The sequence below is a fragment of the Micromys minutus genome, assembly GCF_963924665.1.
Source record: "Micromys minutus genome assembly, chromosome: 21".
Classification (NCBI taxonomy): Eukaryota; Metazoa; Chordata; class Mammalia; order Rodentia; family Muridae; genus Micromys; species Micromys minutus.
The window spans coordinates 4,683,125-4,702,187 of record NC_137956.1 but is presented as its reverse complement, the minus strand read 5'-3'; the positions used below and the strand labels follow the sequence as shown (position 1 = coordinate 4,702,187).

Here is a 19,063-nt window from a genome sequence, read left to right as displayed (position 1 = left end):
CTCTCTCTCTCTCTCTCTCTCTCTCTCTCTCTCTCTCTCCCTCCCTCCCTCCCTCCCTCCCTCTCTCTCCCCCTCTCCCTCTCCCTTTCCCTCTCTCTCTCCCTCTCTGTCTTTCTTGTCATCCCCTACTCCTTGCCTTAGGTGCCAAAGAGCCACTGGGAAATTTATTAAAATGCAGAGTTCTTGGACCCACATGCAGAGCATCTGATCCAGTATCTTGAAAGAGACCTAGGAGAACCCGAGGAAGCTTGATAAGAACAGTGTGATCCCCTAAGACATGCCACTCTGTGTCATCTCTCCTGGTCCCAAAGTTCCTGGGAGAAAGAGGGATTTGGGATGGGAGTAGAAAAGGAAGTGTGGTCCAGTGGTGTTTACAGACTTAGCAGAGCAGAGGGATGTTCAACATGCTTTGCCATGGCAACCATGCTTTCCTATAGCTTTGAATTCTCCATGGCAGGAAATGTCTGTGCTTCTAAATGACCTTTCCTAGATCGGCCCTCTGTTCAAGCAGAGATAGCAAACAGTAGGCTACTCACCTCTGAACTGCATGCCTCCCTCTGCCTCAGTTTCCACTGCCAAAAGCCGGCCCTTGGCAGACTTATGCCTTGGTCCCTTATGCAACTTCACTCTGAGATTTTATCTCCCTGCATGCAAAACCACAGCGGTTCCTGAATGCAAGCTCCACAGCTGTCCAATGACTTCCACATGATCACTCTGAGAAAATTAAGCTATTTCTCCTCACACCCTTAGCTATTCTTTCGAGACTTCCAGCGCCCTTTGGGTCCACAGTCCTCCTAAGCACTCTCCACAGCCTCCCAGCAAGAGATAATTGCTCACATAGTAGCTGTTCAGTGTGTTAGTCTGTCTGGCTTGCCCTGCCCAGTGACATTAAATGCCACACTGCTGTCTACACTGATGCACACTGTATAGTACTGAAGAAGGAAGGAGGAGAGGAAAAAGGCGTAGTGAGCTCTCAAAGTACAGAGGACGAGGAAAAGAGTGATCTTAGCATTAATCTCACATGACCTGACAGGGATAGTTTGGATGCTTGGATCAGGAGTCTAGGGCTTGCAGAAGTTCCATAGCTAGTGAGCGTCTAAGCCTAAGTCTGCCTTGCTTGGGTCAGACTCATTGCCCCTTTCTTGCTGGTATACTGTTTTAAGCAGTCTGGTTTTTCTTTGACCCAGTTTAGCAGAATTGCAATACTGAGTATTAGTAATAAAGGCATATCAGTCTCTTCCTCTGGGTTGTAGGATGCATGCTTAAATGGGGTAGAAGAGGCTTGAGAGACGGCCGAGTCAATGTCATGCTTGCCTGACAAGCACAAAGAACCCCTCTGGCCTCCACACATGTGCACACACCTATGTGCACACATATAAAAACACAGTACACACACACACACACAATAACGGAGGGTAGGAACCCATGAGTTACAGCCTCTGTAGTCTTCCAAGTTGTAAATACTTCTATATGTCTACACAGTACCACATGCCACTGCGGGGGGGGGGGGGGGTTCGGGGGGTAGCCCTAAACGCTTGAACTGCAGCTCTCAGCATAGACTCCAGGACACCCTTAGAAAAGCGAGATAATTTGCTAATGGTGCGCTCCATCCACATTTTCCAATTAGAACGAGCCCACAAACTTGTCAGAATGCAGGTCCTGCCTTAGCAGATTCCTCATTCCTAACAAGCTCCCAGCTGCTGTTGGTGCAGGTTGTGGTCTTTAAATGCCAAGATCCTATCATTGTACAGCCCAGGAACACCATAGACCTGAACTGGACTGCAGCAGGCTTTGAGGGGCCACGGGCACTCCCAAGAGACAGACAGTGAGCTAAACACCATGACAAGCAGGTTCAGTCAAACGCCTGTGTTGGCCAGTCCTACTTCATAGCTCACCACCTGTATGAATAGATAAGCAGACGAATAGAGAGAAGGCTAGATGATAGATAGATAGATAGATAGATAGATAGATAGATAGATAGATGATAGATGATAGATAGATAGATGATAGATAGATAGATAGATGATAGATAGGTAGATAGATAGATAGATGATAGATGATAGATAGATGATAGATAGATAGATAGGTAGATAGATAGATAGATAGATAGATAGATAGATAGATAGATAGATAGATGATAGATAGATGGGTGGGTGGGTGGATGGATGGATGGATGGATGGATGGATGGATGGATAGATAGATGGATAGATAACAGGACAGTTAGATTTGAAGTTAGTGTAAAACAGCACTCAGGCCAAAATAATGATCAAAGCAACCAGGTGGTTTCCTAAACAAACACCCTAAGGGGGCCAGTGTCAGCACCAACAGGGAGGAAGGCAGGGCTGCAGGCCGAATTAGCAAGGCTGAACCCTGGGGAGCTAAGCCTGCACAGAAAGGTGAGGAGCTGTAAATGTCTGTCCTGGAGTAGGGGAACTGTAAGGAGAGAAACAACCATGACCCTCAAGTCTTTGAAAAACTGTTACTAGAAAACACAAAGGAAGCCAGCCCTGGGGGTTTCAGTGCAGAGCCTTCTGAGGATTGCTTTCACTGACTCAAGTTTTATTTTTCCTCTGAAGTTATAAAAATATATTCAAACCTAAGAATCTAATGTAAAAAACATATCACATGCATTATACCATCGGATTAGTATCTGATAAAGATGAAACACATCAATAAGCCCCATCTGAAACATCAATCACAGCGTGTTTGTTTGTTTGTTTGTTTCTATTCAGAATGACATTTTGCCCTGAAAATGTGGATGATCTCCAGCTTTACCCGACCCAGGAGAAAGTCTTTGTGAAATGTGAAGCGAAGTCGAAAAGACTGAAGAAAAAGAACAGATGAGTCACGAGACCCATGCAAAAAATAAGTAAACCTATTTTTTATCTGTAATGGTTGCCTTATTCAGGAGCCAAATTACACAAAGGATCATGCATACATTTAAATAAAGCTTACATGTAAAGGAAGGTGTGTTTTGTTGTTATAAATTAAGCTTTCAAACTAAATGGTGTGAGATGGCTCAGCAGGTAAAGATCCTTGCCACTTTTTCTGTCCCTGGGGCCAACATGGCAGAAGGAACAGACTTATGTGTTCAGATGGACACATACATACATACATACACACATATACACACACACACATTTACACACATACACACACATACACACACATACACACATATACACACATACACACACATACACACATACATACACATACACACACATACACACATACACACACATACACACATATACACACACATACACATGCATACACACACATACACACATATACATACATATATACACACACATACACATACATACACACACATACACACATACACACACATACACACATCTACACACACATACACACACATACATACATATACATACACATACACACATATACACACACACATACACATATATACACACACATACACACATATACACACACATGTTGTAAAAAACAGCTTAAACTGAGTTTAAACACTGTTATGTAATTATCTTCAAGTAACAGTACACTAAAAATTCCCCCTTAGATCTCTGATTAGATGTTAATCTATGCAAATAAGTTCAAATAATGTAAGAGCCATTTTGGACTTGTTATTCCAATTGACAATGTCTTTTACATTTAAGTCAATTTCTCCACAATCCCTTGCTGGTTTTTTTTCAGACCAATTTTTGAACCATGCAGGAAACATATTTCTTTAGTACACGATTGACATTCGATAAAACAAAATCCCAATTAACCCCTGCTTACAGATAGCTGCGCATGGGCCAAGACAGTACAGCTCCCTAAAAGAAAAAAAATGTAGATCACAGAAAAGAGTTACATCACACACATCACACATCTATCACACTGAGACAGACACAGACAGCCTCTACTGGCCTACTAGCAATAGCAGGGAAAGCTGGACAGTGGGTATTTTAATTTTTAACTAACTAATAAATGTAATTCTTTCCTTTCACTAATGCAACAAACAAACTTCAGCTACTGCAGTTTCCCATGGACCAAATGCCTGCATCTCCAGAGCTCATGTGTTAAAACTTAAGGCAATAATGTAGTGGTGGAGGAAAAGCTGTTAGTTCCCCGAGGCCCCTGGCTGCCCCCTTTTCTCCTCTGCTCTCTCTCTTGTTCATGTTACTTCCGTTGCTGTGTATACAACTCTGACGCCTTTGAGTGAGGAGCAGGCTCCCCACCCCATGAGAAAATGGTATAAGGGATTCAGCAGACTCTAGGTATAAGCACATAGTGCAGAGGACCTGAGTTCAGTTCCCTGGACTCGTATTGGGCAGCTTGTAACCACTTGTAATCGTAACTTGCAACTCTGATGCGTTCTTCTGGCCTCTGTGGCCTCTGCACTCCGTGCACATATACACAGACACAGACATTCATACACATGCATTAAAAATAAATATATATTTTTAATTTGAAATAAAAGGGGATTAACATCCATCTCTTACTTGAAGCCGTCTCTCCTGATGATCTTTCCCATAATGCCTAGTGCATACAGCCCCCTCCACCTCCAAGGCACCATCGTGCTCCCTCTGGTATGATGTACCATCCCTCCTAATCCTCTCCCCTCAGGACATGATCTTGGGCTCAATGGACACCAGATTCTTTACCTCAATAAGACTTATTCTGAGAGGTAATTGGCCTCAGCATCCTTCTCCATGAACCAACCAAACCTGCGTTTTTCTTTTTCGCTATTATGTTTGGAAAGTGGGTTCTAAGAACTCAGCTCTCCTAGGCTGGATAGTGCCCTAGGAGGGATAAAGAGACCTGGGCTCTCAGCTCTCCACTATTTGAGAACATGGGGCTGTGCACTTATCAGAGCACAGATATGCAGGCTGCTTGCTCTCAGAGCTCCCTGGTTTCTAAAACTGAGAGATGAGTAGTTAAGCTGAGACTATGCCGAAGTAGCTAGAGCAGAGTCTGTCCACATCAAAGCTCAATTTGCCCAAAAAATAAGTTGTGTTTTAAGCAGCAAATTCCGTCACCAAAACATTTGATAAAAGCAGGCGAGAGGCGTGGTTATCAGTTGGATTAGTGTCCGGAACAATTCAGAGGAGAAGCATGCTGTGTGCGTCAGACTGGGACACACAGAGGTTCCACACAGCTCATGCTTCACCTGCTCCCCACCAGAGCTCAGGGAAGAAAAAAAATCCCAACAAACTGTCTGCCTGTGACTCATCCACTTTGAATTATCTCATGTATCTCCAGATACGAAGCCTTCTTTTACTGAGAATGCTATGCCGTGGTGAACATGAATCAAAGTCCTCACCCCAGCCCTGAAAAAGAATGTGGTCAGGCTGGGCCTGGGGAGGCAGCAGAGCAACTGGGACTGAGCACTAAATCCAACACTTCTGAGTGTCGCACAGGGACACTGTAAATGCATACGGTATGATACAAACATAGAACGACACTGTGTCTTAGGATTTCCATTGCTGTGAAGAGACACCACGACCACAGTAACTCTTATAAAGAAAAACATTTAATTAGGGCTGGCTCATAGTTCAGAAGTTTAGTACATTGTAGTCATGACAGGAAGAATAGCCTTCTACAGGCAGACATGGGGCTGGAGAGATAGCTCAAAGTTCTACTCCTCTACAGGCAGCAGGAAGGGAGAGTGTGCAGATAGTCACTGGGCCTGGCTCGTGCAATTGAAATTTCAAAGCCTGCCCCCAGTGACACACTTCCTCCAATAAGGCCACACCCACTCCAACAAGGCCACACCCACTCCAACAAGGCCACACCTCCTAATTCCACTCCCTAGGCATTCAAATTGGAGTCTAGGAGGGCCATTATTCAAACCTCCATCCATAGACAGGCATGGATACACATGGGAGAATTCTAAGCAAAGGCAGCAAACTGCTATAGCCACCCCAGGAAGAAGGAAGGAAACCATAGTGTCCCCAGAGCCAGCAGTATTTTTCTTCATCTCTAGGTAGAGCTGATGCAGATCTTCATGGTGACGGCCCTTCTACAAACCATGCATAGACACTTTGAGGATGCTGTGTATAAATACCACATTTCACGTGATGGGTAAAAGCAAGTAATGAAATACGGAGCCGAATTAAACACACTCCTACTACAGCACCATGTCTCCTGACATTTATGTAAATTTCATGGGCGATATAATTAGCAATTACTTCATCTTTAGCAAGAGGATTTTGAAGCGACACATACGTCATAACATTTTGGGCCGAGAACTCCACAGGCACACAACAGGGCAAGTAGTTAACCTAAGCATTTGAAACTCCTTCTTAGCATGTCCAAATTTGGGCGCCAATTGTGTTGGTGGTGGATTATGTTCCCTGGGGGAGGTACATTCACCACCATCACATTTTAAAAAGTGCATTCGAGCAGGGAAGTCAAAGAAGAAAACCAAATCATGCAGCCACATCTGTTCACTGCACGAGACACACTGGCTGGAGCAGTGATTACGAATGCCACTCTCCAAAGACAGCACTGATTTACAAGCCCGCGAGAGACACCCTGGCATCTTGCCATTCTGGCAAAAGCTTGTCAGTGCTTCTCCTTGTGAGAAACAGGTAGATAGCACTCTGGGACTATTGTAGCTGGGCTGTGAGGACTTCGAGGAGAATGGAGCAACACTACAACCCACATTTGGTGTGCATTTGAGGCAGGTTGATAACAAGCAGCACAAACGCTTCATTGCCCTCATGCATCTGTGGGGTAGCAAAGAAAGAGACAGGGTGTCCACCACCCCTTCTGAAACACACACACACACACACACACACACACACACACACTACCATACCACTTTCCCAAATACCTCAACACTTTGCAGTTACACCAGTCATGTCTAAGAACTCATTCCTACTTACTACCTCCTTCCAAGGCAAAAATAAACTTGTGGTTCCTTTGAATTTTTACAACCTAATAAGTATGAACAAGAACACTGGTATATTTCCATGCCTCCTGCTGAGTTTTAGGGGCTTCCTGTGTTTATCAGTGTGTATCACTTGTTCACTTCTATTCTTCCATAAAACTGGCCTCCTTGTTAGACCACAAGAACTTTATATTGCGTTAAATACATTATTCCCTTGTATTTTGGCTTCCTTGTAAATATTTTCCAAAATCATTTTACCTTATGTCTCTGTCTCTCTCTGTGTATCTGACTCCTTTTCTGTCTCTGTTACTCTCGTGTGTGTGTGTGTGTGTGTGTGTGTGTGTGTGTGTCTGTTGTTGTTGTTGTTGTTGGAGTTACCAGCAGTTGTGAGCTGTATATAATATGTGTTCGGGGAGTCAAACAGCCATCCTCTTTCAGAGGACAAGTGCTTGTCAGCAGCTAACAGCTGAGCCATCTCTCCAGCCCCTTCACTGTTGGTCTTAATTATATTATATGCTAAACAGCAGCTGACTTTTTTTTTTTTAAACTCCAGAATTCTGTATTACATAGGTTACTGGATTGGTTAACACTTCTATTTCTACTGAATTACAGTTTATACCTAACAAAAATTTATCTGAGATTTTTTTTTCATTCCCTACAGGCGTTAATCCATCTGAAATGTATTTTTGTATTTGGTACCAGGATAGAGTGCCAAACTTTATTTTCTTCTATCTGGATGAAGATGAAGCAAGTGAATTTGCTTTTCAATGCAGAGCTACAATCTTACTTTTATCATAAACCAAAAGCACATTTATCTTTCTGCACCCATGTTCCTGTTCTGGACCCACACAAATGATTTCTGAATCCTTTTGCTTTGGTCAGCAGAGGCTTACACTGTAACCAGGCTGATCTGGAGCTTACTGTATAGCTCAGGTAGGCCCCAAACTCACAGTAATCCTCCTGATGTCAGCCCCACCCCCAGCCCCATGCTGGGGTTACAGGCACAATCCACCATGCCTGGCTGGATTCAAAACCCTTACTAGCATATAGACACTGTGGTATATTCACAGCCTTTCATGGGGAATGTTAGGTAACTCTCTGATTTATCTGTACTACTTTTCTAACTGGGCCTCAGATTAGTGTAGAGATACAGATAGAACTAACCTTTTCTTATATGAGTTCCTGCTCAGAAACACTGTATGTTTTGCATCTGTTCAGACACTGCTTGATGTTCAACAAGATATTACATTTTCTTTTCTTAAACTTTCATTTTTAAAAAAGTACTTGGTTATTGTTGTGAGTGAAGTGACTCTATTTCTATTTCATGGGACATGTTGTTCCTATATGAAATGTCTTTTGAGTTTATTTATTCTGTATCTGTCCATCTTATCAAATCATGTGGCACATGCCAATTCCGGTTGCTTTTTTCTTTTAATTAGGTGAATAACCATGTCCTTACTGAAACCACACATTCTGCTGATTCCATTTCCTCAGTCCCCAGGGTTTGTCAGAACCTTCCAGATGACAATGAAATAGTAACACCCACAGTGGGCACTACTGTTTCAGGCTTGATTCACTACAATTTGACTGTCTCACAGTACACTTTTTATTTACAGCTTTGTTGGAGTTTTTGGCAAATAAGCCTTATAGTATTTAGAGGTGCTTCTATTTTTATTAGTTGCTGCTGCAAAAATTTAGGAAATCCCTTATTAGTACGTTTACCTTCTTTGTTAATTATACAAGGGCTAGAGAGTGGCTCAGGGTTAAGAGTACACACTGCTTCTGCAGATAATCTATGCTCAGTTCCCAACAGCCATGCCACATGGCTCAGAACTGCTTGTTAACTGAGCTTCAGAAAGCAGTACACCCTCTTTTGGACTTCATGAGCACCTGCAGTCACTTAGCACACATGTGTGCACACACACACTTTAAAATAAAATTTTAAAAACAGAGCGGAGGGAGAGCTGGACCAGTGGTTAAGAGCACCAGCTGCTCTTCCAGAGGTCCCAGGTTTGGCTCACAATTATCTGTAACACCTCTGGTCTCTGCCGGTCCAGGGTACGCCTATGGTACAAAAACATACATCCAGGCAAAACACCCATACGAATAATACTAAGAGTAAATATTTTAAAACGTAATATAAATTGCATTCACAAAGTTCCTAATGCTGGCCCGCACTTGCATTCCTAGAATAGAGACTCACAGCTACAGTGCATTGCTGGATATCATTTACTAAGATCATAGTTTAAATTCTGTACTTATTTCCTTTTCATGAATTATTTATTTATATTTGTGCATCACACCAACAGCTCATGTGTCAGGTCAGAGGACATCTTTCAGGAATGGCTTTTCTTCTCCCTTATATGGCTTCTAGGGATAGGACTCTGATTGTTAGGCTTGGTGGCAAGCACCTTCACCCACTGAGCCATCTTGCCAACCCTCATATTTTTATGCTGTCAGCCCACATCTTTAGGGGCGGCAACATTTTTATCTATTGATTCTACAGCCGTGGACTGAGGCTTTAGTCTTGGCACTATGCTGAAAGGTAATTTTTGATAGCACATATAAATTGCACCAAAGGGTTTCACTATGACGCATTCACATTTGCACACCCTTGTCTCCCGTTCTTTTTCCTCTTCCTCCCCTTCCTCGTTCTCCAGCCCCATTAGCTTCCCCTTGTTTCATGTCCTTCTTTTATGAGTCTTTACTTTCCTGATACGGCGTATCACTGCACAGCCCCAGCTAGCCTTGAATTCAAGATACTTGGTCTATTTCAGCCTCCTGAACTGTGGAATTTCTGTCTTAAGCCACCCCACCCAACAATTTAAAAAATTATATTTATTTGTTTTTTGCGACAGAGTGCAGGGACATATGAAGAAGTCAGAAGACTTTGAGAACTGGTTCTCTCCTCTACCAAGTGCGTTCTGTGGGCCACACTCGGGCTGTCAGGCTTGGCAGTGCCTCTACCCACTACATAGTCTCGGTGGCCCTTAATCATTTTTAATTAAAGAAAGGGTTGCGGATGTAAAACCATATGCTTTGTGTTTTTTTCATGCAACCTTAGCTTTGATATTATACATCGAATTTATTTTGAAATAGTTGTGAAGCACCTTCAGGCAAGAGAGATCCAGAGAGACATATGACCATAATGATGAATAAAATGAAGGTTACCATAAAAGCAGAAAGCAAGAACTCTGCAGTTCAAACAATTCTGAGGTACTTGGAAAGGGCATAGGCACTGACTGTGAACAGCAGAAACAGTGCTCTGTTCAGTATTAAGTTTAGAGTCAATCTGCAAACTCTGTAGGATTTAGAGATAAATAGTCAGTGATCAAGAAAAAACTGAGGATGATGGCATTTCTTTCGATTCCTAGAGACACTCTTTAGAATTAATGCAAGTACAGACTGGAGTGGCTTAAAGCATTCACCTAGTATAAACAAAGGCTGGTTCAACCCCAGCGCAGTGGCAGTGTGGAGTGTGCTGGCGTAGACTGACAGAACACAGGCAGAGGGTCATGAGGTCCAAGCCAGGCTTTCTAAATAAATAGTTTGTTGATTGTAAATTAGAACCAACCCTGAAAAAGTTTTAAAATCTCCATTTTTATTAAATTATACCTGCAGTTCTGTTGTACTTGGTTCTGATTCATAATTTTTCTTTATAATGCTGAATTTCATACTATTTTTAACCCCACACTCCTAGGGCCCTCACACTTAGCAGGCACATACTCTACCATTGCACTGTCCCCACTTTCATTATATTTTACTGTCTTTATTTCTTCGCTGCCAACAATGTTTTAAAGTTACAACTTTATTTTAGAGTGTGCAAGATGGCTCTGTAGGTAAGGGTACTTGCTGCCAAGCTGCTGATTTGAGTTTGATCCCTGGGATTCACACAATGGAAGAAAATTGACTCCAGCAATTTGCCATGACCTCACTTTTCACACACACACACACACACACACACACACACACACACACACACACACACACACACCTCAAATGAGTTTTTAAAATTTAAACCTTTAAAAATATTTTTCTAGATACATTATAGGTAACTAAATTTTTTACTCAACAAAAAGCTTCTGACTTTACTGGGGAAATCTAGCCCACTCATACTTGGTGTAATAATGAGACCTCATGATCTTACTGGCTTCCTTTACTAATTGCTTATTCTTTTCACTTATCTTTATTTTCATACATTGATCAAACTTCCCTTTCCATCTCCTCCATTTGGCTTCTTTTATAGATTTTTAGCGACTTCCCCCTTTCTGTTGCTCACAACCAAATATTTTTTTACCAAGTTCCGAAAGCTAAGCACATACTTCCTCCCACCGAAATATTCTGTTCCTCCCCTGCTTCATTCCTTGCACCATACTTCAAGACGGCTTTCCTCTCCCTCCAGCAGTATGGCCTTTCTCCATGAGAGAACACTGGAATGTCTCTTTTCTTCCCACACACCCCCATTCCCAGATCTGCTGAGATCTGCTAACTACTTTTAGTACCAGACTATCAAAGAGCTATTGAGGCAGACAGTGAGAAGGGGAAAGACTTTCGAAGAGTGGCAGGCCTTGTCTGAATAGCAGGTATTGAAATACATCTTGATTTGGGTTCAGTCTTCTTTCTGTTTTTGCTTTAATGTTTTTCTGAGAGCTCATATTCTTTTGGACCTTCCCAACTCTTCTGTAAACATGGAATTTAATTAACCACTACCAAGTAAAAGGAAAGGGAACACATTCTTAGATCCTTCTGTAAAACTTAGGTGAGACAGAGGTTGGAGAAGTAGGTTGGTTGATAGAGGGCTTGCCTAGCAAGCACAAAGCCCTGGTTCCACACTTGCAATCCCAGCACTTGAGAGGTAGAGCATGAGGATTAGAAGTTCAAAGACAGGGTCTACTTCACAGTAAGTTGGAGGTCAGCATTGTGCTGACTTAGAAAACAAGCAACACCCAAGGCATGGTGGTGTCTGCCTTTAATCTCAGCACTTTAACAGCAGAGGCAGGTGGATCTCTGTGAGTGCAAGACCAGTTTGGTCTACAGAGTGGGTCTCAGGCCAAATAAGGTTACATAGATAGACTTTATCAAAAGCAAAAACAAACAACAACAAGATCACCAAACAACAATAACCAGGAAGTGAAGGTGGAGGGGCCGGCTGCAGGTCTGCCCAGGTCTATTTCTACATTGTCTTTTTTCCCTTCCTGAAAGCAAGTTTCCATGTTGCAGTTCCTGTACAAATAGCGCGCAGGGTCAGGACAGCTCTTTCTCTTGCTCCTCTCTGAGGGAATGTGCTGTATGCTTTTGACTCATTCTTGTAGCTTAGCAATACACCACTGATGGCCCCTAAAACTCAGATGCAAGTCCCTCTATCTCTGAAATTCCTAACTTTCCTTCATCTCTTATGTCATACACATGCTCTTCTGGATTTCTTCTCAATCATTGTTTTATCCAATTCATCTCTTGAAAATCTAAAGCTCAAAATTATGCTTTCTGGTCCAGAAAAGCAAGCAAGCAAACAAACAAACAAACAAACAAAAGACCCATGAATCACTCTTGGACTTCTGAGCATGTGTGTAGGGCATTATATTTCTTACATTAATTGGTGTGAGAAGACCCATTTTGGTTGTGGAAGGAACCATTCCCTGGGCAGAAGATCCTGGACTATATAAAATGGGACAAAGAGAATTGAGCAGCTGCTTTCTGGCTGTGAGTGCTGTGTGATCAGTCACTTCCCACGCCTACTGCTTTGGCTTCTCTCCAGGATGCACCACACCCCTCAATAGAGTAAAGCCCTTTACTCTTAAGTTGTTTTGGCCAGGCCATTTCATTACAGCAGCAGGAAATGAAATGAATACATCGACCTAACACAAATAACCATTCCTAGACTTGGACTCACCTTCTTTAAGTACATGCATGGATCTACTATCCTTTAAGCACGTAGCTATCTGAGAAGGGATTTAAAAACAGGAATTTGAGTGTTCTTAGCTCGATAAACAGTTTTTCATACAACATACAGGTTGGTGTTTGGGTATCCCCCACATGCAAGGTGCCTTATACATATTCTCTTTCTTCAGCACACTTCCTTACGGCAGTTAATATTACACTTATTTCACAGATGAGAGACCAAGAGCTTTACTTGCCTTTACAAGGTCACAAGGACCCATCAGCTCCTTCCTTACAAATTCTGTCATAGATAAATGTAGCTACTGCTGCAATTAGCAGCTGTTACCATCCTTCACACTTTAACCCCTTGCACCCCATGTTGGAAGCATCCTTCATACTCGATTCACTGTCTTCATGGTAGGAAGCCACGTGGCTCGATCCCCATACTCATCAGCTGCATCTGGGGGTTGTCGGCTCTGCTCTAAATGCTTTTATAGGAGCTGTTGAGATGGCTCAGCCAGTAACGGCACCCTCTTCCAAGACCACGTCCCTAAGTTGATCTGACCCCACATGCCAACCTGGGGGGCTGCAGGTACAAACTGTAGTCAGTGAGTGAACAGGACTTGTCAAAGCCTCTGAGTCTAAGCCATTCTTTCAAGAGTTTGGCCAAATGCTGCAGTACGTGACTTGAAATGGGTAGGACTGGGGAGATGGGGGCAGCAGACACCATTTTGTCTGGCAGGAGGTTCCATGTCTTGAGCCCAAGTTTATAGCATTCATGATACTGAGGTCATGGTTTAAAAGCTAAAGAGCCTTTCACATCTCCTAGACTATTGGGCCAATATCTTAAAGAAAATCAAGCATGACATTTGCTAGTTTACTTGCCCAGCTGTTCACAAATGAAGAGTGTCAAGCAGAAACAAACAATAAACATTAAAAAAAAATGAGAAGACTCCAAATGACTAGGGTCACATCTAACAACATCAAGAGCCTCTCTTCTCCTCAGAAAAAGTTAGTTATTAATATCCAACATATCACTATACACACCATTTAACCTTCTGGTTCAAGCATCCTCCCTCAACTCCACCTCACTCTCCACTCTCTGACCAGTGAGAAAGCTTGGAAAACTAAGCTCAGCTGCAGAAAAACAAAACAACAACAATAACCAAAAAAAAAAAACCCAAAACAAAAAAAAAACACCAAAAAAAAAAAAAAAAAAAAAAAACCTCATCTCAACAAGGTAGAAGGCTAGAACTGACTCCTTAAAGTTGCCCTCCAACTTTCAAGTATACCATAATACACACACACACACACACACACCCCACACACACACAATAAGAGAAGATTTGTGCCTGACACTGGACAAAAGGGCCACATGTGTGGAGGACATGGGTCCTAATAATGAGGAAGAGTATGTGAAATGCTGTCTTCTGGATCTGACCTGGTCATTATGCACTAAAGGTTCTGCAGCTGTGGTCACCTGAACATCAGGCACTCAATCACTCTATCACGGATATGGAAAGCATTAATGAGACTCAATCTCTAGCTGAGGAGTTAACAGTTGATGGGTGATAGGGGAGAGTGTGGTGTGTGTGTGTGTGTGTGTGTGTGTGTGTGTGTGTGTGTATGGTAAGTATGTGTATGTGTGTGTGGTAGCCAATGTTAGCTTACTTACTTAACATTGTTACTACTTACTTTATGCTGGCAGCACAAAGTGGTCACAGTATGTTATTTAAAAAGAATATAAACTTGAAACTGGATGGAGTGCATGCTGGGATTGGGGCCTGGCAACTGTAGGTGAATATAAATATGTATGTATAAAACTGCCAAAGAACACAAAGTATTTAAAATAAGTATTTTTAAATGCCTTGTTTTAAAAGAAGGTACCTTTTCTCTTTTCTGTGTATGAGTGTTTTGCCTGAGGCAGAAGAGGCAGAGGACATCATCTGATCCCCTGGTCCTGGAGTTGTAGCTGGTTGTGAGGTACAATGGAACTTTGAAAGAGCAGCCATCTTAACAGCTGAGCCATCTCTCACTAAATTTTCAAACAATCTGTCCAGTGAGTGAATGACTGAAATGACTAAAGTCCACAGAGTGACTACGATGGTACAGGACAGGATTCCAACCCTGCTGATACAGTGAGGTGAGGGGAGAGGGTTAACAAAGATGCTAATATGGGTACTAGGCTGTTACAGACCTAAATTAGGAAACACGAGTAACATCTGACACTTAATTTGTAAAAACTGTTTAGCATTACTAAGCAGCCTCAGCCTCCCAAACCTTTCACTTTTCACGATGAAAATGGAGGTTTTCATGTAAGACAACCTACATTATGCCAAAGCATTCTAGCCCCCTTATAATGAAAAAAAAAAAAAAAAAAAAAAAAGGACAAAACCAGAATATCTCTTTAAAAATATATTTGTATCTCCAGGAATTAGTGTCATTTAAATAAGATGGAGATTCCAGTTTACTGTACTGAGAACTTGCTACTGAACATTTATCCCAATGTAGAATTTGTAAGTTTACTGTGGGTAGCTTGACCATTACTTCTGATGTGTAATAGAAGAGAATTCTTTTCCTTAAGGAGTTAGCAAGTCACGAGATAGTGTAAAAGTAAGGAGGGATCAAACAGCTGCTTACTAAGACTCCCAAATCACTGGTAGTTTCAAATTCTACCCTGATACTAAAAATCAATCATTCATTGGAACTGGAGCAGAATATAATTAATCATGTTAGCTTGATTGGCTCAAGCTAAATTCCACTAAAAATCATTATGAAACTCATCATGAATATAGGCTATAAATACAGCCTTGAGCAATCCATATTTAAAACACTGTTAATGGAAACATTTAAATATACATAGAAAAAAACTGTATGCTGAATTGGTTAAGTACCCCACTGCCTAGCTTCAGCAATTACTAACTCACAATCTTTTTTCAACTTCCTTCCACATACTGACCAACTCTAATTTTTTTCACAGACACCTTAAGACACTGATAATCACTTTAATAATATTTAAGTTTGTATCTTTATGTGATACAGGCTTCCTTTAAGAATGTAACCACATGAAACTCACACATAATAATAAAATAAAGTGAGTGGGCCCTTCCGGTCTCCATCTGCACCCGCAGTTAACCTGTGGCACAGTTCTCCAGACCTAAATCCTGCTCTGATAGAGCTGGTCTCCCAGGAGTGCTGACATACCTAAGATCACAGGCTCACAGGAGAAACAGGTTCCAGTCACAGACAGCACAACCAACTACCAGCAGAGAGGAAACCAAAAAAAAAAAAAAAAAAAAAAAAAAAAAATCCCTTAAAGAATTACAGGAAAACACAACCAAACAGGTGAAGAAATTGAACAAAACCATCCAGGATCTAAAAGTGGAAATAGAAACAAAAAAGGAAGACAACCATGAAGACAGAAAACTTAGGAAAAATATCAGGAGTCAAAGATGCAAATATCGGGAACAGAATACAAGAGATAGAAGAGAGAATCTCAGGAGCAGAAGATAATATAGAAAACATTGACACAACAGTCAAAGAAAATGCAAAATGCAAAAAGCTCCTAACCGAAAACATCCAGGAAATCCAGGACACAATGAGAAGACCAAACCTAAGGATAATAGGTATAGAAGAGAGCAGAGAGTCCCAATTTAAGGGCCAGTAAATATCTTAATTATTGTATTTATATTATAAATATAATATTATAATAGAAGAAAACTTTCCTAACCTAAAGAGATGCCCATGAACATACAAGAAGCCCACAGAACTTCAAATAGACTGGACCAGAAAAGAAATTCCTCCCACCACATAATAATCAAAACACCAAATGCACAAGACAAAGAAAGAATATTAAAAGCAGTAAGGGAAAAAGGTCAAGTAACATATAAAGGCAGACATATCAGAAGTACGCCAACTTCTCACCAGAGACTCTAAAAGCTAGAAAATCCTGAACAGATGTCATACAGACAGTAAGAGAACACAAATGCCAGCCAAGGCTACTATACCCAGCAAAACTCTCAATTACCATAGATGGAAAAACCAATATAGTCTATGACAAAACCAAATTTACACAATATCTTTACACAAATTCAGCCCCAAAAGGATAATGGATAGAAAACTCCAACACAAGGAGAGAAACTACACCCAGAGAAAAGCAAGAAAGTAATCTTCTTGCAACAAACCCAAAAGAAGATACCCACACAAACATAATTCTACCTCTAACAACAAAAATAATCACTTTTCCTTAATATCTCTTAACATCAATGGACTCAATTCGCCAATAAAAAGACACAGAATAATAGACTGGACACATAAACAGGATCCAGCATTTTGCTATATACAGTAAATATACCTTAGTGACAAAGACAGACACTACTTCAGAATAAAAAGCTGGAAATTTGTTTTCCAAGCAAATGGTTCCAAGAAACAAGCTGGAGTAGCCATTCTAATATTGAATAAAATCAACTTTCAACCAAATGTTATAAAAAAAGATAAGGATACTTCATGCTCTTAAAAGGAAAAACCTATCAACATGAACTCTCAATTCTAAACATCCATGCTCCAAATGCAAGGGCACTCACATTCATAAAAGAAAAAAGCAGACATTGCACCACACACAATAATATTGGAAGACTTCAACACCTGACTCTCATCAACGGGGAGATCATGGAAATAGAAACTAAACAGAGACATAGTAAAACAAACAGAAGTTATGAACCAAATGGATTTAACAGACAACTATAGAACAACAATTCATGGTAAACAAAAGAATATATGTTCTTTTCAGCATTTCATCGTATCTTCTCCAAAACTGACCATATATTCAATCACAAAACAGGCCTCAACAGATGAAAGATTGAAATAATCCATGTGTCCTATCAGATAATCATAGACTAAGGCTGGTCTTCAAAAACAACAAAAACAACAGAAAGCACACATACACATGGAAGCTGAACAACGCTCTACTCAATGACAATGTGGTCAAGAAAGAAATTAAAGAATTTAGAATTTAATGAAAATGAAGGCACAACATACCCAAACTTATGGGGTACAATGAAAGCAGTGCTAAGAGAAAAACTCATAGCTCTGAGGGCCTCCAAAAAGAAATTGGACAGAGTATACACTAGCCCTTGACAGCACATCAGAAAGTTCTAGAACAAAAAGAAGCAAATATACCTAAGAGGAGTAGAAGGCAGGAAATAATCAAACTCAGAGCAGAAATCAACCAAGTAGAAACAAAAAGAACTCTACAAAGAATCAACAAAACCAGTGGAAAAAAGACAACATTTTCAACAAATAGTGCTGGCTCAACAGGAGGTCAGCATGTAGAAGAATGCCAATCAATCCATTCTTATCTCCTTGTACAAAGCCCAAGTCTAAGTGGATCAAGGATCTCCACATAAAACCAGACACACCAAAACTAATAGAAGAAAAAGTAGGGGAGAACCTCGAACATATAGGCACTGGGGAAATTTTCCTGAATTGAACACCAATGACTTATACTCTAAAATCAACAATGGATAAATGGACCTCATAAAACTGCAAAGCTTTCATAAGGCAAAAGACACTATCAATAGGACAAAATGGCAACTAACAGTTTGTGAAAAGAGCTTTACAATGCTACATCTGATAGAGGAGGGCTAATATCCAATATATACAATGAACTCAAGGAGTTAGACTCCAGAGAATCAAATAATCCTATTAAAAAATGGGGACAGAGTTAAAGAAATCTCAACTGAGGAATACCAAATGGCTAAGAAACACCTAAAGAAATGTTCAACATCCTTAGTCAATAGGGAAATGCAAATCAAAACAACCCTGAGATTCCACCTCACACTAGTCAGAATGACTAAGATCAAAAACTCAGGTAACAGCAGATGCTGTTGAGACTGTGGAGAAAGAGGAATACTTCTCCATTATTGGTGGGATTGCAAGCTGGTACACCCACTCTGGAAATCAGTTTGGAGGTTCCTCAGAAAATTGGACATTGTACTACCTGAGGACCCAGTTATACCACTCCTGGGCATATATCCAAAAGATGCTCCAACATATAACAAGGACACACACTCTACTATGCTCACAGCTGTCTTATTTATAATAGCTAGAAGCTGAAAAGAACCTGGATGTCCTTCAGCAGAGGAATAGATACAGAAAATGTGGTACATTTACACAAAGGAGTATTGCTCAGCTATTTAAAACAATGACTTCATGAAATTCTTATGCAAATGGATGGAATTAGAAAATATCATCCTAAATGAAGTAATCCAGTCACAAAAGAACACACAGGGTGTGCACTCACTGATAAGCAGATACTA

At 41.0% G+C, this 19,063-nt stretch overlaps 1 protein-coding gene across 2 annotated transcripts in view; it reads left to right on the top strand.

Annotated features, from left to right (window-relative positions):
- The window catches only part of LIPC (lipase C, hepatic type), a gene marked incomplete at both ends in the record, with an annotated part of 117,790 nt that extends 114,945 nt beyond the window's left edge, over nucleotides 1-2,845 (top strand). For both annotated transcript variants that reach the window (XM_080934173.1, XM_080934172.1), the window contains one exon: nucleotides 2,734-2,845. In XM_080934173.1, the coding sequence (XP_080790299.1) occupies nucleotides 2,734-2,845 (112 nt within the window). The remainder of the gene's footprint in view (nucleotides 1-2,733) is intronic.
- Between the last annotated feature and the right edge of the window lie 16,218 nt (nucleotides 2,846-19,063).